Consider the following 26,536-nt stretch of genomic DNA (forward strand, 5'->3'; position numbering starts at 1 on the left):
TAACATGCAGTCGGCCGCAAAATTGTCAAAATAAGACTGTCATAAGACTGGTTCAGACTGCTGGCCTGGGTTGGCCTTGATTGGCTGGCTATTTTATGAGAAAAACACTATACAAGTTGACGCTAGCTACAGTATATAGCACTTTGCATCTCATTGTGTGCTATGAAATTAAAAATTGAGTGGATGTGAAAAGTCTATTATTACTGTCCATATAGCACAATTAGATTAGATTCAGTTTTGGATTAGTTTTAACTTTACTGTCAAGTTCAAGTACCGTGAAATACAGTTTTACATCTAACCAGAGTGCAAACTAGTAAAGTGCTGAGTGAGTCAGTGCCGCATATGCAGATGAGGATATCAACATGTGGACTTAGACAAGGTGCAAAAGATGAGCATATGTTATATACTGATGAACAGAGATAAGTATAAGTTGCATACTGATGGAATATTGTATCAAAAAAGTTGAGCATAATAATAAATTATATATACATACAGGTAGAGTTATGTTTATACAGAGAGGTATGCACATAGAGCTGTGAGCATATGGCACTAAGTGAATTTATATAAAATGAATGTCAACATTAAAATGCTTAGCAGCTTAATAATAATATCATTTGAAAAATGGAAATGATTTACTCCATGTTGATAATACACTTGTTTGTTATATCATTTTAGATTCACTATTAAAAATATTTAGGACCACCTGCAGCTGAATCATCAGACCAGGAACAGCCATGCACCTCAGCTGCTCCGGTTTCCTCAGGTTAGTTTAATGTGTCAGTGAATTTTTGTGATGATAAAAATGTATTGACTTATATGAAAATGACAATATGTTGTGCCATGTCTCATCCAGTCAATGTATTTGCTGCTCTTCCTGCCAACCTCACCCTGCCTCTACCCACTGAGCCTGGATGTTCAGGTGAGTGCAAGCTGTTCATATTGATTGCACCACTGATTCCACACTTGGGTGTGTCTCGGGTGTGTGCCTGATGAATGTAAAGAATTTTAGCAATAACTTAACTGTCCTGTTTTATTCATCTAAGTGGCTCAAGGATGTTCTCTTTAAAAAAATATCAGGTTATGCTTTATGCTGCAGTCACACAATAGCATTACATTGTCATTATATTTATTCTATATATCGTGTGTGTGTGTGTGTGTGTGTGTGTGTGTGGTAAGTTATCTTGAATACAAGGTGAGAAAGTGTGCTTCATGTGCCCTTGAATACAAGGTGAGAAAGTGTGCTTCATGTGCCCTCTAGATGCAGCAAACACTGGCAATTCACCTTCAGCTGATCCTGCTGACTAGCCTCTTCATGTAACAGACCTAATGAGAACAGAGTTGGTTCGGAGAGGGCCGTATCATGTACCACCTGATTTCATTTTTCCTCGGAGAGATGATGGAAGAGGTTGCCACCACCAGTACTTCAGCAGGACCTTAGTCAATGGTGAAAAGATCAAAAGAAGCTGGGTGACATACTTAAAAAAGAATATCAGTCTTTTTTGTTTTTGTTGTAAACTTTTCTCTGCAAAACAAATGCATTTAACACACAGAGGACTGACTGATTGGAAGAATGCAAGTGCTGCTTTGACCAGCCATGAAAATAGTCCAGAACACCATAAGAATTTGGCATCATGGAAAGAATTGGTAGTTCGATTAAAACAAGGTACAACCATAGACAAACAAGAGCAGGCCCTCCTTGAGGCAGAGCATAATCGGTGCAGAGCACTCTCCTTCAAATGGAAACTTTTGAAAGAGGTGGAGCTTCTGGCAAAATTTGACCCAGTGATGAAAGACTACATCCACAAAGTTGAAAGTCAACCATCACACCAGAGCTACTTGGGCAAACATATCCAGATTGAGTTGACTGAATGTATCAGTGGAAAAAAATTATCAACCATTGTGCAAGAGGAAAAGGAATGCAAGTACTTTTCCTTCATTTTAGATTGCACCCCGGATGTTAGCCACACCAAACAGCTGTCAGTAGTTATCAGAGTTGCGTCACTGGAGGAAGACCCCCAGGTTAAGGAACACTTCATTGGATTCCTGGCAGTAGAGGAGACCACTGGTGAAAGTTTGTCAGACCTGATTTTGAAAAGGCTGGAGGAGCTTCAGATTGCTTTTGATGACTGCAGAGGACAGTCATATGACAATGGCGCAAATATGAGAGGGAAAAATAAGGGAGTACAGGCCAGTCTCTTGCAATTGAACCCAAGAGCTTTGTTTGTGCCTTGTGGTGCACATTCACTCAATTTGAACATTGCTGACGCTGCCAAAAGCTTCAGAGATGCCTTATGATATTTTGGTATTGTACAGAAGTGATACAGCCTGTTTTCTGCCTCCCCCCAGAGATTGGCAATCCTCAAGAAACATGTCAACCTTTCACTCAAAATATGGTCAGAAACCAGATGGGAGAGCAGAGTGAAAGCTATAGAGCCTCTGCGATATGAAGCTGCAGCTGTAAGAGAGGCTCTGCTTGAGGTGAGAAACCAGGGCAATTAACTATATTTACCATCAGGGCAAAAGCCCAATCTGTGACAGAAGAAGTGGGATCATTCCGCTTTTCTCTGTGCACAGTCGTCTGGTATGACATATTGAGTCAAATTCAGCAGCTGAGCAAAGTCCTACAGTCCCAAACAATGCAAGTGGATGTAGCAGTAAATCTACTGAAAAGGACTGAAAAAGCTCTTGAGTCCTACAGAGCCACAGGCTTTGTGGCAGCACAGACATCGGCTAAGGACGTGTGAAGACATGAATGTGGATGCAGTCCTTGTGCAAAAGCGTCTGAGGTCCACAAACGGCACTTCTCTTATGAGTCTCCTGATGAGCCATTTAGGGATGCCTTGCAAAACCTGGAGATAACCTTCTTTAATATGGTGGTGGATGCTGAGGTTTCAGCACATAAGGAGAGGTTTACCACTCTTGAAACTGTGAAAGACAAGTTTGACCTTCTGTCAAATTTCCAAGACCTGCCACACCAAGAGCTGATGAAGCAAGCAGAGGCACTTGCACACACCTTAAACCATGGGGGGCAATCTGATTTGGATGGAAAGGAGCTGGCTCAAGATTTGGAAAATTTACCTGACTTGCCATCAAAGAGCATGACAACCCTTGAGTTGTTGAAATTCATACACAAAAAGCAGCTCACAGAAATAAATACCAACTTGTGCATTGCCTTATGGATTAGCTTCAGCTGAGCGGAGTTTTTCCAAGTTAAAACTCCTGAAAACATACCTCAGATCCACCATGGCTCAAGAACACCTCAGTGGTCTGGCCACAATCAGTATCAACCATGAGGTTGGTGGTCAGACCTCCTATGAGGAAGTTATTGATGACTTTGCAGCAAGGAAGGCCAGAAAGATTGCATTGTGAATGAAGTGTGATATAAGTGTGAAGTAGAATATATTATTCTATTATTCTATTCACTTGGGGTGAATTTGAACCTTATTTGTTTATTTTATATATTATATTTTGATGAATAGGTTAAATGAATCACATTTTACATTATCTAATTTTTTGTTTTGAGTCTTTAGTGTGCACTTTTTGTTATCACATGTTGCACTACTGTTAAAAATATGTTTAAAAGTTTATTTTTTGTGTATTTATTATTGAACAGGTTTATTCATTTGTACATATTGTTATATTGTTTGGATTCAGTTCAGTTCATTTTCTTGACCGCTTTATCCGTAAGGGTTGTGGGGATGTTGCTGCTTTATCCCCCCTTTCGGGGGGTTGCGGGGGTTACTGGGGCCAAATCCAGTGTTCATATGGGCGGAGGCCAGGGTATATCCCTGGACGAGTCGCCAGCTCATCGCAGGGCCCTCTGACGGCAGAGGCTGCCACACAAGGTGCCAACTGCGCGTCAGGAGCAATTTCGGGGTTCAGTATCTTGCTCGAGGATACGATACGACCACCCCTGCACAGATTTCCCGCAGTGTCCATGGATATACACTACTATGCAAAAGTTAAATACTGTAAACTAACAACACTTTAAAATATATAAACAATTGTTTATTTTTTTTATCAATTTACAAAATGCAAAGTGAGCGAACAAAAGAAAAATGTAAATCAAATCAATATTTGGTGTTACTACCCTTTGCCTTCAAATCAGCATCAATTCTTGCACAAAGTCAGGGATTTTGTAGGATTATAGTCAGGTGTATGATCAACCAATTATACCAAACAGGTGCTAATGATCATCAATTTCACATGTAGGTTGAAACACAGTCATTAACTGAAACAGAAGCAGCTGTGTAGGAGGCTTAAAACTGGGTGAGGAACAGCCAAACTCTGCTACCAAGGTGAGGTTGTGGAAGACACAACAGGTCTTACACCACGGCAAGACTGAGCACAGCAACAAGACACAAGGCAGTTATACTGCATCAGCAAGGTCTCTCCCAGACAAAGATTTCAAAGCAGACAGGGGTTTCAAGATGTGCTGTTCAAGCTCTTTTGAAGAAGCACAAAGAAACGAGCAACGCTGAAGATCGTAGACTCAGGGGTCGGCCAAGGAAACTTCATCAAGACACATCAAGCTTATTTTCCTTTGAAAGCAGAAGATGTCCAGCAGTGCCATCAGCTCAGAACTGGCAGAAACCAGTGGGACCCAGGTACACCCATCTACTGTCCAGAGAAGTCTGGCCAGAAGTGGTCTTCATGGAAGAGTTGCAGCCAAAAAGCCATACCTCCAACATGGGAGGAACAAACAAAACATAAACTTGGACGCAGAAAAATGGCAGCAGGTGCTCTCGACTGATGAGTCAAAATCTGAAATATTTGGCTGTAGCAGAAGGCAGCTTGTTCGCCGAAGTGCTGGAGAGCGGTACAATAATGAGTGTCTGCAGGCAACAGTGAAGCATGGTGGAGGTTCCTTGCAAGTTTGGGGCTGCATTCATGCAAATGGAGTTGGAGATTTGGTGGATTAATGGTCCTCAATGCTGAGAAATACAGGCAGATACTTATCCATCATGCAACTCCATCAGGGAGGCGTCTGAGATACATGAAGAGACAGAAGGATTTAAGGAAGTCGTTAAGAACTATCTTCAGCATAAAGATGAACAAGAAGTCCTGGAAGTGATGGTATGGCCCCCCACAGAGCCCTGATCTCAACATCATTGAGTCTTTCTGGGATACATGAAGAGACAGAAGGATGTGAGGAAGTCTACATCCACAGAAGATCTGTGGTTTGTTCTCCAAGATGTTTTGAACAACCTGCCCGCCGAGTTCCTTCAAAAACTGTGTGCAGGTGTACCTAGAAGAATTGATGCTGTTTTGAAGGCAAAGGGTGGTCACACCAAATATTGATTTGATTCAGATTTCTCTTCTGTTCATTCACTGCAGTTTGTTAATTGATGAAAATAAACTATTAACACTTAAATTTACAGCATTTTTTCACACCTGCCTAAAAGTTTTGCACAGTACTGTATGCCCACCTGTGATCTGCGCATCATCAACGGGGAAAAAATCAAACGTGTCTGCAGTTTAAAGTGTATCAGTTCAGACATTTACGAATGTCGAATTTACGAATGAATGAATTTGATTCATGGGTGGCACTGAAATGATGTAACATATGTCAACAGATAAGTGATTAAATTAAAACTACATAACACATTATCGCTGCAGTGAAGGCTCGCCATTTCTCAGCCTTTGTCTGTTCACACTGAACCAAGCAGCTCCGGTAAAGCCGCACCAGTGTGTCAATTCATACAGCAGTCGGAAGCTGCGGATCCAAAAGAGGTGTGGCGGTACACATCATGACGTTGAGATCTGTGTGATTTTTTTTCAACCTGTTTCCCCTGGTGTCCTCTTGTTAATCTAAACATGTATCCGCTGACTGTTTATAATCATATGGATGCTGTCATAATGTGTTGTGATTGAGATCCTGACCCACCAAACATCCTGGAAAGTGACAAAGTTACGTTTTTGCTCTAAATGACATTATTACATAATTGCAATCAGTAAACAGCGGACCCAGTCTGGCTCTATCACTAGTGGAGAGGGATGCTGTTTTCTGGGGGGAAGTTCACTGAAGTCTCGGTCAGGAGGGTGATGTTTTCAAGACAGTAACTACAACACCACAATAGTGGGATAAACACATGGTGAGTTGAAGTTTTTTGCCAGGGGCAGACGCTGTTTTTTGGGCAGAAATGTGTTGAAGAGTTGGTAGGACGGACACACCCCTGATCCGCACCTCCAGCTTATCCATTTACACAGACTCTGGCTTGCCTCTGCTGCGGCTCTGATACTATGTCCGGAGGCGCCTCAGAGCCGCAGTGGTCCCCCTCTCCGCATCTGAAACTTTCACACAGACGACAATGCGGAGAATCAGCACATGATTCCTGCACTGAAAGGACAGCCTGAAATGGGCTAATAACTAAGGGGGCGTGTCAGCTGGTAAAAGACTCCCATGAGTTCCGTGACCTGCTGGCTCTGAACAAGGTCAGTCCATCCAGTGCAACAGCTTGATCCAGGATGTTTTCCAGATCTCTAGCCCCATTCACACTGCCCTTTCAGTGCGGAAATCATGCGCCGATACTCTGCCTCGTTGTCTGTGTGAAAGTTATGCTGGAGTTCTTATCTGCCTCCGGAGGTAGTATCAGAGCTGCAGCAGAGGTAAGACAGCGTCTGTGTGAATGGAACAGCGGAGGCGCAGATCAAGGTTGTGTCAGTCTGATGGTGTTCAGTCTGACAACTAAACAGATCCTTTACTCATCAAATAAAAGAGAAATGTCCAACACTTCAACCCACAAAGCAACATTACAAGACCAAACAATCCAGAAGGCAGGTTTGGAAGTATTAGGGGGTAGAGCGTCAGGAGGTTGCATGTAGGCAGGCTGTGCAAGCAGGAAAACTAATAAACCAACTTTCTCTGTAATGACACCACACACTGGGGAATTTATTGCCCTTAATTAACTATATTTACCATCAACACTGATTGGGATACATCCACATAACATGGAGAATTTCTCCTTTAAGAGGCCTGAGGTTGGCAGCCCCGAGTTTCTGTGCTGCTGTTTTCAAAGTCTTTGTGCAAATCCAGTGGTCCATACAGGCTCTCCAGTACAGCCAGCACTCTGGTCTGGACTGAATCCACCTGCTCCACTGGGCAGTACTCATCTAGACTTGACCTGAAAACACATGTTAAACACATTTAACCTCTTTTACTGAATTAAGATTTCAATTCAGAAGTCGACATCCGCAGACCTTTAACTCTGTGTTTGGTATATTTACCTTGACATAGTCACCAGTGTAGGTTTAGGCAGAGCCTTCAGAAGCAGTTGTACAGCTGAGACGAGTCTATCGATCTCCTCATCAGTGCTGATGTGGTGAGGCAGCTCAACAGAGTCACAGGTTAACCCCGCCTGATGCACCTGACAGAGAACAGACGGGGGAGGAGAAGGGTTGAAAGACAAAAACTCAAGAGATAAAAGGAGGAAAAAGAATGGAGCCAGAATGAAGGAATGATGTTTCATTTGAGATATTTTAAGCCTTTAATTGAAAAGGCAGTGTATTATCATTGAATCATTTCTGAATCTTTCATTCATATTATTTGAAGAGTTGAAGATCCTGTCCTTTTGAGTTTCATCCTGATGTTGCAACCCTTAAGGCCTTGGTCAGGCAGACGTGAACAAAATGACAGCTATGTGAACAGACAGAAATAAAAACATCCATCTTACCAAAATCATCCATGTCAATACTTACTGCACTAGTACAAGGAACTTTTAACTTTAAAGAAGAAGTCTCCATTTAATACTGATGCCTCTATATGCCCTACATAAGCAAACAAGACATTCAGCGCAAAGATTAGCTGTTTTGATGATTATTATCGTTGATCTTTATTGATCTTTATTAATTGAGGGGACTCATAGCCTGAGGAGAGAAGCAGCTCTATAGTCTGGCGGTACTACACTAAAAAAAAAGTCTCCTTTATTTTATTGTTGTCATATTACAGTTACTAATCTTACGTAAGCCCTTTCCCCACAAATTCCACATTAATGCTACAACGAAGGCTCGCCTTTGTTCACACTGAACCAAGCAGTGCCAGCATACAGCCATTCCAGTGTGTCATTTAGGTAGGACAGACACGATGACAGCAACTTTTCCACATATAAATTCTGTATTTTTTTTCTCATGTAAGTTGTCGAAGACCCTACCTTACTGTTGTTTGGTCTTGTAACATTGCTTTGTGGGTCATTTCTCTTTTATTTGATAACTGAAGGATGTGTTAAGATGTCTGACTGTGAACAGCATCAGAACACCTCACCGTCCCACGTTGCCGGTTTACCTTACTCCTTGATTCCACTGGGCACGTCTATGTTACCTGGCGTGTGCGCTGCTGATTTGTTCCGTCCTCCATGTGACTTCATATCCCATGAGGAGAGTTTCAGAAGCGGAGTGTCATGCCTGCCTGATGTTGTTGGCTCAGATTGTGTTTATTTCATTACTTCTTCTTGGCTTTTTGTGCTTCTACTATGGTTGAGTTGGCTACATAGTTAAATAATTTCATTATTTGTCTGTTTTAACTGTATTTATTGTTAATATTTCCACCTTCATTGTGCTTTATATCCCGAGTCAGCACTGGGTGTTTTATTTTGAAAATTGACTGGATGCACCATGCCGTTCCCTTCTCCTGTCTGGCTCAATCTGCTCTGTGCACATTGACGCAGCTACGGTCCCTCTTCCTGAAAATAGACACGGCACGTATTCTCCGTGGAGCAGAGCGGAGAGCCGCTTCTGGGATGCTGCTGAAACATGCGGTGGCGCAGCCGGTGGAAATACGAGCATTGTATAGAATGCAACATGGCCGTGATGTTTTGGTGGAATCTGGGACACAGACATCGTCTCACCTCTGTTGAGGCTCTGTTACTATCTGCACTAGCAGATCAGGGGCAGAACAAAACTGTCGCCCATTGTCGCCCTCTGTACAGATGGCGAGGCAGAATATCGGTGCAAGATTCCATCCATAGAAAGGCACTGTAAAAGGGGCTAAAGACACAACCTCATCATCATGCTTCCTGTTTAAAAATTGTTTTAAAAATAAGTTCTGTCTTTCTTTTACTTGCTTCCAGAACAAATGCACACGCAAGCCAGACCAAGATCTTTTCCACAGGAGGCAGTGTGGCTCATATGCTTCTGTCTGCAGTGAAAAAACTGAAAGTTCCTTGTAGCTGCTTTAACATGGTGTAATAATTACATATTGATACTATTTATACTGTTATTGTGGTTCTTGAAGCAGTGGTAGATACAGTTACGGTATGCAGGTTCAGTAACATTCTTACCATTTCATAGTCAGGGCACAGGTTTCTCGACCTCAGACTGGAAACCAGTTGGGTTAATGAAGCCATGCTTGAAAACACATATAAGGAAAAAGGGAAGAACATGAGCTCTTACTGTACCCTGAAAAATTACAAATTTACAGTAATGGACAGAGAGCAATGGCATGGACTTTCTACTGACAGTGACACAATGCATGACTCTACACTTTAGAGCGTAATTGTTCGATCTATAAAGTGCTAGACTATCGGTCAGTGATGAGGCTAAATGATCACAATTAAGTTTCAGAAAACTCAGTTTACTGCTTAATATAGAGTAAGTAGTGTAAGCATTAATTTCCCTCCATAATCATCCCTTCACCTGCATCTCTACAATGTGTAATAAAATGAAACAGTATTGATAGAAACTGCTGACATGCGTCGCTCAAAAAACAACACACCACATCACAGGTTGAGTACTAGACCCAATGAAGCCTAAGTTCGCCTTTAAAAATTGCACTAACTTCAATGTTAAGGCAGTGTGTTGTTTAGCTCTCTGTACTGTCACAGAGAAACTTTACCCAGGGTTTCTCGCCCAGCGTGTAACTGTCTCTTCCCCATCATCCTCTAGCAGGTCAGCAAATGCTGCTTCCAGGTCTTCTAACTGATGTACACGACGATCCACACATGCATCAAGCTCCTCCTGGACACACACACACACACAATCAATCAATCACACAGACCAGACACACAGACACCTTAGTTAGTTATCAAAACATACATTTACAATAAAAACCTACCACAGCTCTAAAAGGTTAAAGGAATAGTTCACTCTAGAACGAAATTCAGTCACTATCAACTCACCCTCATGCTGATGAGAAGTCCGGTGTAGTTTCTTATTCCTCAAAGTGCAGCTGGAGACCCGCGGGGGTACCCTCCTGCAGCAAACATCCATATAACGGGCGGAAATGGCGTCCGAGACAAAAAGGTCCATAAAACTACACAAAAACTTTGTAATATTCCTCCATACTGCTCGTCCGCTGCAATCCAAGTGTCCTGAAGTGGCGACATCCAGAGTTTACTTGAAACAACGTCATTTAGTACATTTTTCTGGAGGGACACTCCGCGGAAGAATATTACAAAGTTTTTGTGTAGTTTTATGGACCTTTTTGTCTCGAACACCATTGACGCCCGTTATATGGATTATTGCTGCAGGAGGGTACCCCCACGGGAATAAGAAACTACACCGGTCGATAATGACTGAATTTCGTTCTAGAGTGAACTATTCCTTTAATGGTAAGAGTAACTATGGATGGTTTAGGTAAAATACATGTGGAGTTTCTTCTTCAGAGGATTACACTTATATTTACAGTATATGGAATTGTCTAAAACCACTATCACAGCAGGGCTGGAAATGGGCACCAGAACCAAAGCTGTGGGTGTATACACGTATATGTGCATGATGGAGTTACAGAATTTCATTCCATTATGCAGCCCTGTGTGTTATAATAGAATACAGTTCTTACATATACATCATTTGCACATGTGTTCAACCACACCTGGGTCCTACTCTGTACTTGTATGGAGACTGTAAAAAGAGGGTTATAATTTTTGGTTAAACAAAAGCAAAAACAAGGTCTGACCTTATCAGCATCAGGGCTGGGTCCTTGGAAGTTGTAGAGCTCCTGAAGGATGGTGTACTCTTCCTTGACACAAAGACAACATGGAGCTGAGGTCACTTCAAGGAAACATGTTTTACTACTATGTTGCATTTAAACTACAGAGGGATCTTTATGTAGATGCACATAGTTTTAAATGCAATTCGCACATTCATCTTTCTTCAGGTTATAATTGTTCTGTTTTAAGCTAAATGGGATACATGGGTGAATGACTGGATTAATTGTTAAGTAAAAATGTGAATTTGGTAATAATTTGGTCAATTCATATTCATTATTCACTTTAACAATTCTTTGATAAACCTGGTACTTACTATAGGCCCAACAAGAATGATAACACCACTTTTTAGCCTTTATGAATTACACTGCATTGTAGAGAAGGTAAAAAAACAATCATCATCAGGAGGCCATTACATTTGTGACATTAACTAAACGTTCAAGATAAACTGCTTATACATGTGTCTATCAGAGCTCACGCTCTGCTGTTTTAAGCTCTGTGATTCTGCAGTTTGGACAATGTAAATTGCCTGTTAAGATGTCACAGTTTCATCAAGCTCTGTTAGTTTAACAGAATCTGTCATGTTCATAGGTTTCCTCCACATGCACCTTTACTGTGAAACAATGCTGATTATTATAGTTCATAGGGGTGTCCTAATTCTCCAAATCCTCGATTCGATTTAATTAGCGATTTTAAGGTCACGAATCAATTCGATTCTCGAATGCTGTAAACTGAAGTGTTACTAGTTTATTTTCATCAATTAACAAAATGCAGTGAATGAACAGAAGAGAAATCTATAACAAATCAATATCTGGTGTGACCACCCTTTGCCTTTGCCACAGTTTTTGAAGGAACTCGGCGGGTAGGTTGTTCAAAACATCTTGGAGAACAAACCACAGATCTTCTGTGGATGTAGACTTCCTCACATCCTTCTGTCTCTTCATGTATCCCAGACAGACTCGATGATGTTGAGATCAGGGCTCTGTGGGGGGCCATACCATCACTTCCAGGACTTCTTGTTCGTCTTTACGCTGAAGATAGTTCTTAATGACGTTGGCTGTATGTTTGGGGTTGTTGTCCTGCTGCAGAATACATTTGGGGCCAATCATACGCCTCCCTGATGGTATTGCATAATGGATAAATATCTGCCTGTATTTCTCAGCATTGAGGACCATTAATCCACCAAATCTCCAACTCCATTTGCAGAAATGCAGCCCCAAATTTGCAAGGAACCTCCACCATGCTTCACTATTACCTGCAGACACTCATTATTGTACCGCTCTCCAGCCCTTCGGCGAACAAGCTGCCTTCTGCTACAACATGTTTTCGTGCATAGTTGAGTCACTTGGCCTTGTTTCCATGTAGGAGGTATGGCTTTTTGGCTGCAACTCTTCCATGAAGACCACTTCTGGACAGTAGATGGGTGTACCTGGGTCCCAATGGTTTCTGCCAGTTCTGAGCTGATGGCACTGCTGGACATCTTCTGCTTTCAAAGGAAAATAAGCTTGATGTGTCTTGATGAAGTTTCCTTGGCCGACCACTGCGTCTACGATCCTCAACGTTGCTCGTTTCTTTGTGCTTCTTCAAAAGAGCTTGAACAGCACATCTTGAAACCCCAGTCTGCTTTGAAATCTTTGTCTGGGAGAGACCTTGCTGATGCAGTATAACTGCCTTGTGTCTTGTTGCTGTGCTCAGTCTTGCCGTGGTGTAAGACCTGTTGTGTCTTCCACAACCTCACCTTGGTAGCAGAGTTTGACTGTTCCTCACCCAGTTTTAAGCCTCCTACACAGCTGCTTCTGTTTCAGTTAATGACTGTGTTTCAACCTACATGTGAAATTGATGATCATTAGCACCTGTTTGGTATAATTGGTTGATCATACACCTGACTATAATCCTACAAAATCCCTGACTTTGTGCAAGAATTGATGCTGGTTTGAAGGCAAAGGGTAGTAACACCAAATATTGATTTGATTTACATTTTTCTTTTGTTCGCTCACTTTGCATTTTGCAAATTGATAAAAATAAACAATTATTATTTATGTTTTTGAAAGCATTCTTAGTTTACAGCATTTTTTCACACCTGCCTAACACTTTTGCACAGTACTGTAGATGGGCTAAACTGAGATGAACTACGAGCTAGGCTGTCAAAACTGTGCATTTCTCCGGCTGTATGTGATGTACTTTCCAGATGTTTTGAAAGATTGCTTGGTTCCTGCCCTCACATGCAAAAGACTTGCTGCACTTGTGGCAACGAACATTGTCTTCATCGATTCTCGTGAAGTATAACCACCACTCTTTTGAACATTTGGCTCTCTCCACCATTGGCACTCGCAGCAAGGTGTCTTGTGTCCCTGTCTGTGCCGGCATGTGTGTGAGAGTGACAGACGGGCGGTGAGAGGCTGTCCCGCCCCCTGCACAGGACAGGCTCTGACACAGAGTTCTCTCTTCAGAATTGGGAAGAGTGAAAATCCATCATTGACGAATGCCATCATTTTTCCAATATCGTTAGCGGAACCGATAACATCTGAGCTTATTGATAATACGGTCTTAAATTTAGCCCCAGGGCCTGTTTAATACTGGGTTTCGGCACCCATCCCTAGCTGGGAGCTGGTTGTTAGTTTATGTTAGCTAACTCCATTTATTCTTCTAACTTTAGCTACTGTTGCTTTCCGTTAGCAGAGTAGAGAAAGGCACTCGAGAACAAGCATCACAAGTCACATCCTTTGGACTGTCGTGGGAAATTCGACCTGAGTCCTTTATAAAGAAATCCAGTCCAGCAGCATTAAACAACTTAAACAAATTGTTCAGGGGCTTACAAAGGCAACCGAGAGAGATGTGGAAGGTTTAATTCTTAATGTCACGTGAAATAAAAAAATGATAAATATATGTACATTTCTACAAATTATAACATAGAGCCCCTTTAACTGATGGGAAATGTAGCAATACATTTATGCATGAAATTCTTCACAATCAGAACAAAGTTGTTCCAAAAAGGTAAAATTTAATCGGGCTTTCCCATTATAAAAAGCCTGTATCTAATGTAGTTAAAACGTATATTTTAAACTTCTGCATAGAATTTATGTTAATTCCTCCTTTGCAAAATGCATCTCCCTAAAAACTTGGTATTTCACCCAGATGAGTGTGGTTTTTCAGGATGTAGCAGTGCACGCTTCAGCAAGTTCTGTGACTGTCTTAGCCTGTGCTCCGAGTGCATGTTTTCTTATAATTTCTGTAATTGGCCTCATGACTGTGCATTGAAAGTGATAATCTGCCTTGTTCGACCCTTTGGGTGGTTACTGAGAAGTTTTTTGCTGGAAGGCTTTTAGGAGGTTAGATTATATAAGAATAGACAAGGACTACTTACATAGCAAGATTTTGTTTTTTGACTTCACAAACGTATTGTTTTCAGGTATTAAAGATAATATTTCCAGTTTTAATTTGCAGTTTGGTTAGGTTTAGGCAACAAAAATACTTTGTTAGGTTTAGGAAAATGGACTAAAACGATATGACAACGTTCACTTTTGGTTTCAATCTGGACAAGAAAAGTGAAGATCCCAGAAAATAAAAATCATCTCTGTTTGAGGTTGAAGAAACTGTGACGCAGAACCTACATTGCCATCCCCTAGCGAAATATTACATCTTTAGGGAGTCCCTTTTACCACTGTGATGTTGTACAGATGTGGTCCCATATTTTCAGCTTCATTAATAATCAGCTGTATACCTTTCCTTAAATGACATAATTGTATTTTTCCGACACAATAACAATGTGAAGATGGAGGTTAAAGCCTAAAGCATCACTATTCATAACATGATTATTATACACTATACATGTTTTATATGTTTAAAGCCCCAAGCAGTAATTTCCAGAGGATATAAACGGCAGGTATGTAGTTGATGACCTGCTTATGTTTCTCAACTGCTCATAACTGAAAATAAAGGCCTAGTTTACTCCTGTGTATACCGTGATTAGATTACGTTACATTCATCTGCCTGACACAAACAAGCACAGGAATCCGGGCTTCACCGCTTCACTTTAGCATGTCTAAAGGAGGGGTATTGCCTGACCTACCCAACCACCTGAGCTACAGCACAATCATGAATAATGTCTTGTCGACCTGTCCATCTCTTTCAGAGACGTATTGTATAAGCTTCCAGTCTCTAGTCTGTTTTCTAATGTTTGTGGCAACAACCATTATGTTTCTATTTCAATACAGTTCTTTTCCATTAAAAGCCCCATGGACTCTTTACTTTCTGGATATGATGCATTTCCTGTTGAATCAGACCAGGGATCATTCCAAACTCTGGACTTCCTGTTAATTAGCAAGTTAAAATCTTCCACTGATAGAATGTGTTTCTAATCAAGAATAAGGGTAAAAAATCAGTTGGCTCCATTTAAGTACATGATTAATGACTATTTACATCATTATTGTAAGCTTCTTTTACAATAATGACACACACACACACACACACACACACACACACACACACACACAGACACACAATTATATATGAGGTGGAGGTGTATCAGTGGGACATACCTGTGTATATAACTCCTTGAAGGGGTTCTTACATGAAAAGAAATCCAAATCAATGTCCAAGATGTACGGCTCTGTCTCACTCAGAAATGCAGATATTCTCTTAACAACATAACTAGTGGATCCGTCACCATCATCATCATCATCATCCCCCAAGTTTGTCCCATTGCTGCTCTCTGCTGGATGTAGTGTGTCCGTACATCTTAAGAGGGACTCGGAGCAGCTGGCTTCCCCACCCTTATCATCCTCTGTACGTGCTCTCTTGACAAACCATCTCTCTGTGTCCTCTTCTGTTTTCTTTTCTGAAATGTCACACAGAACAGCATAGCAGTGTAAGATTGAGGTTAGTCCATTACTTAACTAAGTTCAATAACTAATTAGGAATATACAGAATATAATCAAAGATAGAACAAGGACTAGGAGACGATGGAAATAAATCCAATTAAAAATACCTGATAAAGAAATAAAACACAAAAATGGAAAATAATTAACCAAGAGACTTAGTTATGGAATTATACATTCAGGTAACTACCACCAATACTTGAATAATATAATGCAGTCCGATATAAATACTTTTTTCTAAAGATTAATCTGCCCTTTTGTACTTGATTACATTCAGTAGAAGATTTGAGGGAGGATGAGAGAGGATGCCATCCCCCTTGTTAGCAAAATGACCAAGTGCATCACCCATGGTAACCTTCCATCCCCCTACATTCTCATCTAGAAATAGTTTGACAGTTAGAATGAAAAATCAGTAACTGTGTATTGATAAATCCATGGTGCTGTCCATGGCACCGAGGTAGCAGACAAATTTGTAATTGTGCCTTTGTCTTGTCCAGCCCTTCTGTCAGTTTCATCTTGGATCTTAAATATTCTCTAAACTAGATTCTATAAATTCTCAATTCTATGTTATATTGTAGTCTATAGACTCTAGTAGAGTAGTGTCACCTTCATAATCAGGGTGACAAGTAGCAATGTGTAGTTGTAGAAGAGGATCATAGAGACACACTTTAGAACTCCTATAACATTTCTATGATCACTGAGTTATTCAAATTTTCTATGCTGCTGAATATAAACCCCAAGACCAAACCACCTCTGTAACAAAATATATTTTAAGGGAGACATGACAAAATATATAGTTTTTGCTATGGATGTTTGGTTTAACCTGGGGGAGCAGCAGGTAATGTGACCACACTGCTGCTACATTTAAATAATTCAAGTAAAGCTTATCCATCAAAACTTTGATGTTTGAAAAATAAGCATTATTACAATGCTTTATGACAACATACAGTAAAAGAATAGGTCAACACAAAACATGTATTTAGCTTAATAGCAGTTTTATTATTTATCAAAATTACAATTGCAATTATAACACCATGAATTAGGCTAACTACTAATCCTAAACCTAACCCAATGGGACAAAGCTCCTATTAAAAATTAATTAATCAGTGACTCACATTGTATAATAAAATATATTTTAAGTGGAAAAACCTTTAAGCCTCCGAAAACTTTGGTTTTCAAAGTGTCTCTTGATAACATCAGATATTAATAACTAAATAAGCGACAGTCAACAGCTCACAAGTTTTGAAAATAATATCCTTAGATTTTATTCAATAAGAGTAAAGGCTCTACTACTGTTCTTTTAGAAAGATACCGTCATATGATTCATGATTGGTTTTTACTTTTTTCAAAAGTTGACAGCATGAATTCATTTGAAAGCATGCGTGGGCGTATGTGGATAACAATAAGGGGGCGTGCTCTGCTGTCTTATTAGCGTTTAGGTCCAACAGTGAGACCTAAATAACTTAATAGTTATTTATAGGCAACATCAATTTTTTTTATTTGATCTGTCATTTCACTTTGAAGGATGTTGTGAAGAATGTGGACAAATATGGGTTGGGCTATTCAGAATGGCTTTTGTCATGGCTCCAAGACATAGAAATTAGTCGACTTTCCATCCATCGTCTTGCGCTTATCCAGGTTGGGTTGCAGTGGCAGCTGGCTAAATAGGGTATTCCAGATGTCCTTCTCCCAAGCAACGCTTTCTAGCTCCTCATGGGAGATTCTGAGGCGTTCCCAGGTCAGATGAGATATACTGTATAATTCCTCCAGTGGTTTCTGGGTCTGCCACGGGGTCTCCACCCAGTAGGTCATGCCCAGAAAACCTCCAAAGGGAGGCATCCAGGCATCCCAATGAGATGCCTGAACCACCTAATGCTGGCTCATTTCGACACGGGTTTGGTGCAACAGTTGCAGTAATGCTGATGCTGCACAAAACCGCCTGTCCATCTCACAATATATTTCGCCGTCATTCATGAACAACAAGATATGTAAACGCCTTTGCTCAGGGCATGAGCTTACACTCGCCCCAGTGCCTGCTGGAGTTCACGGACGGATGAAGCCAGCCGAACCACTTCATCTGCAAAGAGACGAAATTCTGAGGTTCTCAAACTGGACACTGTCCTCACCACGACTGCGCCTTGAGATCTTGGCCATGAATATCACAGGACCGGGGACAGAGCTCTCACTTTGGTTATAAAAGGACTCGATAGCCAGTAGCAATGGGCCCGGTACCCCATACTCCCACAGTACCACCCACAATACCCCCCTGGTTACACGTTTATAGACCTTCTCGAAGTCCACAAAAAACATGTAGACTGGATGGACCTATTACTATGGACCCCCCAGCAAGCCCTCCAGGGGGAATGGTTGCTCCGCTGTTCCGCAGTTTATTAGATAATTGGAGCACACTCTCCTTCTTAAAGATGGTAACCACCACCCCAGTATGCCACTCCAAAGGTACTGTCACCGACCTCCATGCAACACTAAAGAGGTGTGTCAAACAAGACAGCAATTCCATTTAGCACGGGCTTGTCTGCGAAACCAGAAGTCTGGGTGCCCAGATTCCTATCCCCATCTGTCGGCCTTAATGTGGTAGAAAGGTTCTCTCCCTCTGCACAAAAACCTTCCCAGAAATTCTTCTGGGGAGGACAGTGGATAGACATGTCCGTGACTACTGTCCGACCACCCTCAGTAGCTAAAGTACACACCTGAAGGTGACCTGTGACTTGCTTTGACAGGATTGACCTTGACCACATCCAGTCTGAGAGGTTTACAGTTCTCCAGCTGCTCCTCAGAAACATACAGACCATCGCTGAGAAAGTAGTTGTCTGTACTGGTCAGCCTGCAGAGAACCGGACAGAGATAAAGAGAAGTGGAGTTCATGATGAACCAAAGAGGAAAAACAGGGAAAAAATCTATTGCATACTTAAAGGCCCTGCACTTCCACTCAGGTGTTTTCCATTCCTCTGGCTTGTTGTGCTGGAGCTGCATGCTGAAAACCCCTACTGTATGTACCTACAAGAATGATAACAAGAGAACTTATCCCACCCTGCAACTACCAGCAGAATGAGGGAGATGTAAACCAAGCCCAGTGTGGACGGGCCAAAACGGTCCTGAGAAGAAGTCTAATAAAAGTAAAAATATCTGTTTGGAAGTGTTGGGGCTTTAATGAAGGTGTCGGTATCTAATCTTTACTGGCTGCCCGATCGGTTCTACACATTGCTGAAAATGGTCCTGTTAGTCAAAGAAGGTTACTGCAAATGTGCCTGTTCAAAGTCATTTTTGACATAAATAACTGATCATAAAACAATCCTATAAATCCTTCAAAGCAAGATAATTTAATAGTAATTTAATAGTAATTGTTGAAAAATGAAAATATGGCATTTACAATTCAATTGAGCAAGACGTTATCAAAAAAAAAAAGATGAAAAATGGAGATTTGTATAACATGTATTTCAAACACCACACGAAAGTTGTTAGGAGATGATGATCTACCCCCACAATTAGATAAGTGTCACCAGGAAATGGACGCGTTTTGCGAGAGGGAGCCAAATGTGAGAAAAAATAAAGTTTTGTTTTTAGATGTTTTCAACATCTACATTAAAAATAGAAATCTCTCCAACAGATCCTCTGTGATTTATTTTTTTATATTATTTTACACTATGATGTATATTTACAGTAGCTTTCATAATAAAAAACTTTATAAAGCAAAAGATGATTTAACAAAGAAGTATGAGACTGTTTTGGTGTGTGTATGCTACCTGATGGTGGTGGTGGATGAGTCTCTTCCTACAGCCATCCTGTGCTCTCCCTCTCTGATTTGCTGGGCCCAGTATGGATGCAGCCATGCCACACAGGACACATGGCCAGCATACACCATGGGGATGATCCAGTTTTCTATACTCAACTCACTGAAACAAAAAATACATACAGTGATTGGTCCAACATAATGCTTGTCCCAGCAGTAAAAATATCTAAAAAGTTATAAAGTTATCTGTAAACTGTAAAATACAGAACTCAGAAAAAGTAAATAAATCACAGAATTTAGGAAAAATTCTGCATCTCAGTCTCAGTTGTCTCAGTCTTTGTTCCCTGAAGCCACTACTCCACTACCTGGTCACTGTTTGTGCCTGATTACTTCAGATTGATAAAATGTTCACAGATGCAAAGTGATCCAAACTCAAAGTACTTTCACCGACAACACTGTACTCAGCTAAAGTACTTCAGCACATTTGTTTAGTGTGAACTTTTTAACTGCAGTTCACTGTTTAACATGTCTTGTTGTTGCTGAACAGTTCTGCTGCGTTTAGCTCAGCTGTAAGCTGTTAGCTCCATTAGCTGTTAGCTCTCGTGCTGCAAGGCTTGAAACAAACGCCGTTACGTTGTCCCCTCACTCGGGACGACAGAAAATGTAAACAGACAATGCCAAATGATACATCGAACTGACTACGATGGCGCGCGTTTCTCACACTGTTACCATAGGGATGTCTCTCCACAGCACTGTGTCAGCGGTAGTTATAATCACTGGCTGGCCTTTCAGCGCGAGACTAAACATTGCGAGAATTGTCCCGTGGGACCGGTCCATCTATCCTGTCAGTCACAAACGGCTAGCTGGCAGGAGCTTGCGAAATATATTGCGCTGTATACACCAAGAGGGCACTGCAAATCCGAACTGTTAGCAGCAGGCGTGCAGCAGTGTCCTGCACTATGTGTGGCAATTTAGTGGCACATAGACAAACTGTCTCGTGAGTTTATCTGATCAGCTCTTCTAATAGGGCTCTCGAGCCCACCAATCAAACTTTTTACAACGCATATGGCCGATAACGATCGGTGCCCAATCAATGGCAGCACCCTTACATCTAATAATTTTATCCATGCAGATTGTTTTGATTTTATTTGTCCAGGTTTTAAATGTCTGTATCTGTAGTCAGAACTGGGCAACCAGACCTGAAATCGGTATCATCATTAATCAGTACTAGCCATTTTATGTGATGGCACATGTGGACAACCTACTAATCTTGATATGCTACACCTGTCAGCTGGATGGATGTTTTTGGCAAAGGACAAGGGCTCACTGACATAGATTTTGAACTGTCTGGTAAAAGTAAAGTACATGGGCAACACCTTGAACCTGCAAAGCCACTTGCAATGCCATCACTTCGTTGAGAAAGCGACTAGTGCTAACGTTGTAAGTCATCCTGCCACGGTGAAGGCAATTTTTTAAAGCAAAGTTTCCTTTCTTGCCCCTGAGGGCTGCCAGTATTATGAAGTCCATCGCTAGGTTTAGTTGCAAGGACCTCCCCCTGTACAACATGGCCCAAAATTAAGGTTTTTGCCAAATGCTACAAACACACCTGACAACAAGGTATGAAATACAGAGCAAAAAATATCACACTGAAAAAGCTCTTCTAGCTGAGGATGCACTCCAGTCTGAAGAGAGAATTGCGCTCACCCGCGATGGATGGACTTCACTTCCTACGTAACAATCACCGCCCATTTTATTGATAACAAGTGGGAAATGCACTCCTAACTGCTACGAACACGGGGGATGCACGAGACTCATACCGGTGCCATTTACCGCTCAGAGAAGTGCACTCACCTGTTGTCGTTCCTGAAGAAGAACATGCATATTTGAGGTTGAATTGAAATGTTCTCAGGTTTACATAATACAAGTTACTTCAAAGCACTGAAATGATCCCAGATTTATGTAAAGCAAGCTGGTAAACTCTGAAATGTTCCAGGTTTATATAACATGAGTTGATAAGCAGTTAAATGTGTCCAGATATACACAAAAACAAGTTTGTCATACTTTAAAAAGTTGAAGCACTAAAGACAAGTTTGTTTATCTTCTAAAAAGCATAACATGTGTACAGGTTTACTTACACAAGTTGGTTATGCTTGCAAAGTACTAAAATTTGTATTTTTATATGTGCCTTTGATAAAGAAATGTGTGGTATTTCTTAATACTGATTTGTTTTCATAGTTGTTCTATAGCTCTGTAAATTTTATTTACAGACTGAAAAACTTGTTCTGCTGCACAACTATGCTGTTTTCTAATGGTTTGGACTTTTGCCAGTTTATGTGATGGTACAGGTGGACAATGACAAGTTGTGTTTGTAAAAGAGGCACTACTCAGACTTTATGAACTTTTAGTTCAGTGTTTCATCTCAGTTTCTTGTCAAATTCCGTGATACTGACACCAAAGACAAATACTGCGCTTAATCTTTTTACAGGCATTTTGTTTTGTTCAGTTATACAGATATCGTGATGCATCTTTATATGATTGTCTTGCAATATATCAATTATTGCAGAATCACTGTATTGTGATATAGTTGGTATCGTGGGCCATGTAGCGTATTGGGTCGTGAGGTAACCTGTAATTACCACCCCTAGTTTATATTTTTGTTGAGTGCATTAAAAAGTTGCCCTGCAAACGACAGCCTGTCTGAAGGAATGTGTGTACTAAACATAGAGAAATAACTTCAGTTATCTGAATAATTCACAGAGCATACTGTCAGCAGTTTCAAAAGTATGTTTTTTCTACCAAGCACTTTTAATTTGGGGATAACCAACCCTTCAGATAGCCATGCTACAGATTTTACTGTGAAGCCGCCTCAGCTGCTTAATTAATAATGTTAACTTTGTGCAACAGTTACTCCAACAGATAAGTGACACCGTAGCCACATCCAGCTATCATCTGTTCAGATAACCCTCTGCCTGAACTAATACAAGCCACAGCTTCATGATGAGGCTTTCCCAAGACTGACGGGAACGCTCAGAATGAGTCGGTCTTGGTAGCAACACACTGTACTGTTATAAAAAACCAAACATACCTGAAGAGTTTCTCCTTGTCAAAGACGGTGTCGGCAGACATGTTGACAGGGATGAGCAGATCAGGATGGGAGTCTAAATGCACCATTTTTATGTTCTCCAGAGGGAGGTGTTTTGATGCAATGGCACGATAAATATGACACACCACCTAGGAAAGACACAGTCAAATAAGCAATTTTAAGCCCTTTCACTCATGAAATATAAAAAAACATTAGAAATGACAGATTATATGAAATTATAAGACACTTCACATGTCAATCACCAACACTTTCATCAGAAAAAGCACAAATTGCATTTTACGGTTATCTGACACATCAGACAGCCATAAAATGAGATCGTACAGAATCCATAGTAATGATATACACACACAAAATCCAAAATTAAGATGTTTGGGTAAGTCTTTGTGCAGCAGTAATTGCTACTCTATTAGCATAGCTGATACAGAATGTAACACATTTAACAATCCGAGATATTGAAATTTGCCAAAGCAGAAGTTGACAGTTTGGTAACAGGTGATAAGTCTGGGCCCAAATTACTGGAGGTTCAGTCTGTTTTATCAGTTTAACAGTCCCATCAGATGGAGGACAAATCTGGAATTACAGGTACAATCTGAACCCTACTTAAATATGTGGGTCTCATCCGGCCACTTCTGATCATTCCAGATAGGTGTAATGATCTGGATGATACCATCTGTTTCCTGAGTTAGTGACTCAAAAATGGCAAATGTAATGGCAAAATGGCAACACTGCAAACAAAACAAGCCAATGTACTGTAGCCTCCAGGTCTATCGGACAGCTCAGAAACATAACAGTACTTGTTTGTACAAGTACTGTAGCACACATTGTAATAGTATGAATAGACTGAAGGGGCCAGAGACAACTCATACTAAATGAGAGAAACTTGATCATGTCGTACGTGATGAGATACGTTCAAGAGAGAGGTGTCCTGCCCGAGGTTTCATTCAGCTGATATCTGATCAGTGCTTACAGTCCATGTTTGGTACAGTAACTGAAGAGCGTGCTAAGAGGCTGGTGATTGGCTAAAAGGCGAGTGACAGGCTTTGACATGAAAATTAAAGGTATCGCTGTGAAAACAATGCCACTCGGACGATTAAACAGACAAAACAAAAATAATTGTAGAAATAGCTAGGCGTGTAAAGGCTCATACTCATTGTTTGCACGCACAGTAAGTGGAAGCCTCCAGACGCAATAGTGGGTTGTACATCACAGCTAAACTAGAGCACATCAAAGAAGCGCTTACATCATGGTGGTCCTCTACTATCCACACTGGCAGCTCCTTGTAGAACCTCTTTGGCGGAACAGAACTCATTTAAACAGAGATCTACGTATAACTTATTGACTCCGTATGTGAAGGTAACGTTGACGTAATTCTTAGCTTGGCTTTAGCTGACCAATGTCACGGTCTCATGCTCCCTCTTCAGCACATTTATTATCACGTTTTGTCAAAAAGTGTCGCTTCTTCTTCTTCTTCTGTTTCTTCTTCTTCTTCTTCTTCTTCTTCTTCTTCTTCTTCTGTAGTTTAATGGTGGCTCGCAAACCAACGTGTAGGGCTTGCATGCCGCCGCCTACTGTACCGGAGTGGGTAGCCACCAGACTCCGAGATTCCACTGGATACGTGTCCGCTGCGTTACGGCTCCGGTACGATTTTGCTCCGTCGTCCTCGTCCGGCAACCCCCACCAGCTGCGTTTTGAGTCCGCCACGGCGCAGCTCCGCCGAACAGCTGTAGTTAGGAAACCGAGGAATTCCAGCAATAATTACATAATCACGCACGACCGCAGGTATACGTATGTGTTATAAACACAACAACACGAAGCGTTCCCGACCGAAGGATTAGAAGAAGAGCTCGTATTCCTCTCTTTTTTTAGGTTTTTGTGCTTGTATCAACACGGAGTGTTTTATTTCGAAAATTAACCGGATGTCTTGTTGTTGTTTCGTGTCTGACTTCCTGTCTGCTCTGTGCTAAATTCGGCTGAATTGCTGCGTTGTCTGCCATGTGGTAACTTGGGTGGTGTATCTGACTTCTACACATAATTGACTACAAGCATGCTTAATATCAAGCATTTTTACTGCACCAATGTGGAGAAATTCAACAATAAAATTCCACATTTGTACCTCCAAGTGGCATATTTTCATATATTTGAGCTACTGTAAAAACACATTGCTCAATAATTCCTGGTATTGGTATATTTGACTTCTACACATCTAAGACTACAAGTATGTTTAATATCAAGCATTTTTACTACACCAATGTGCAGAAATTCAACAATAAATGTCCTATATTTATATCTGGATATTGCACATTTGACCGTATTTTAGCTACTGTAAAAACACTTTGCTCAACAATTCCTCGCTATGGGTGGTATATTTGACTTCTACATATCTCAGACTACAAGCATATTTAATATTAAGCATTGTTACTGCACCAATGTGGAGAAATTCAAGTATAAACGTCCCATATTTATACCTGCAGATGCATATTTGACCATATTTCAGGTGCTGTTAAAACACATTGCTCAATATTTCCTGGCTATGGGTGATATACTGTATCTGATTTTTACACATTTAAGAGTAAAAATGTGTAAAAATGTTTTTTTCGTAAATAAATGTATTTATATCTATTTAACTTTTATCTAAATATTTGATACTGTCTTGCATCTATCTTAATAAATTACATTTCTTTTTAAGAGATTCTATCAAAGTTTTGGAGTATACCTGTAATGACTTTTAACTTGAAGTGGAGCGACAGATCTTGGGGTTTTTTCACACCTACACAACAAATCCCCCATAATACCTTGAGGCAGGTTGTTGTTGGCGAAGACATCACACAAACTGAGTGATAAGTCTTAATGGATCATTTGTTAACCTGTTTATGTATTACACGTTTATTACATGACAATGCCTGGAAAGAGCGGGTAAGTATTGCTTTAACAATTATTTTTTGATGAAGAAACTCTGAATTTGAACTTTTAACTTAGCTTTTAAATTACTTAAACTCTGCCAGGTCACCGACGTCCTTGTCCGACATTTTTTTCTTTCTGAGGCCTAAGCGTAGTTTATAATGAGATGATATAATACTAAAATATAAGACATAAGGCAACCACTAGTATCAAAAATGTCATGTTTACTTGTCGGTAGACGCTACATAACGTTGGAAAATGATGCCAAAGTTTAATGACAAACAAACATGTATGGCCATTGTCAAAGGTCCTTTGACTTCTTACCATAAAATAACAAATGGGTTCTGTGGCTATCCACCACTCTCGTCTTTGCTAACATGACCATTTCCCGCTAATTCAATGCAGTTTACAGCACAGTTATTTAAATGTTTTTGCATGCAGAATTAATATATAATTTGAATATTGCTGCATATTGTGGTCTACACAATATTGGAATTGTGTTATGTATGACTGGAAAGATGAGACTTTTCACTCCTATATTTTCAATGTGTGATTAAGTTAGGGCCCATAGTACTTAATTCATGTATGCAGGTATTTATACTGTTGATCGCTTATCCACCCCTTAAAAATCTCCTGTACCCCAAAAATGTCAAATGTTATAATACAACAATTGCATTTCAGAGAATGCATTATTCAGTCATTAGCAAATATGTGTATTGTATGACCATTGATTATGTTAAGTGGACGTTTTCACATATAAATGTTGGTTAAAGTCTAAATCTGAATCACGTGTTTCAATGATTATTTTCTTTATTTTCCCTCTTCCCTTGTGTTTTTTTGTGACATACAGACACTATGTTTTCTCTACATTTGGACGGGTACGTGTTAAGCAACTCCATTGTTAAAAAATAGATCTTGATCTTCCTCAAAACAATATGCTTTCTAATAATTGTGTTTTCTTAATAAATCACTGTTTTGTTTTGTGTCC

The 26,536-nt window shown here is 40.5% G+C and overlaps 1 protein-coding gene across 1 annotated transcript; it reads right to left on the reverse strand.

Annotated features, from left to right (window-relative positions):
- Positions 1-6,860: 6,860 nt before the first annotated feature.
- Positions 6,861-24,131, reverse strand: c21h5orf22 (chromosome 21 C5orf22 homolog). Its single transcript, XM_073491975.1, has 10 exons — positions 23,891-24,131; positions 22,633-22,778; positions 19,561-19,710; positions 18,508-18,641; positions 15,461-15,759; positions 10,892-10,954; positions 9,830-9,951; positions 9,276-9,342; positions 7,228-7,367; positions 6,861-7,124 (listed from the first exon to the last, which is right to left on the reverse strand). Exons 1-10 carry the CDS (start codon positions 23,957-23,959, stop codon positions 6,968-6,970), a joined length of 1,347 nt encoding a protein of 448 aa, XP_073348076.1. The 5' UTR covers positions 23,960-24,131; the 3' UTR covers positions 6,861-6,967.
- Between the last annotated feature and the right edge of the window lie 2,405 nt (positions 24,132-26,536).

The sequence above is a fragment of the Pagrus major genome, chromosome 21 (genome assembly GCF_040436345.1).
Source record: "Pagrus major chromosome 21, Pma_NU_1.0".
NCBI lineage: Eukaryota > Metazoa > Chordata > Actinopteri > Spariformes > Sparidae > Pagrus > Pagrus major.

Coding starts and splice junctions, on each gene's coding strand:
- c21h5orf22 (XM_073491975.1), bottom strand. CDS start 23,959: ATGAGTTCTGTTCCGCCAAAGAGGTTCTACAAGGAGCTGCCAGTGTGG. Junction 22,779..23,890: donor TAGTAGAGGACCACCATGAT/GTAAGCGCTTCT, acceptor TGTCTTTCCTAG/GTGGTGTGTCATATTTATCG. Junction 9,952..10,891: donor CCAGCCCTGATGCTGATAAG/GTCAGACCTTGT, acceptor GTGTGTGTCCAG/GAGGAGCTTGATGCATGTGT.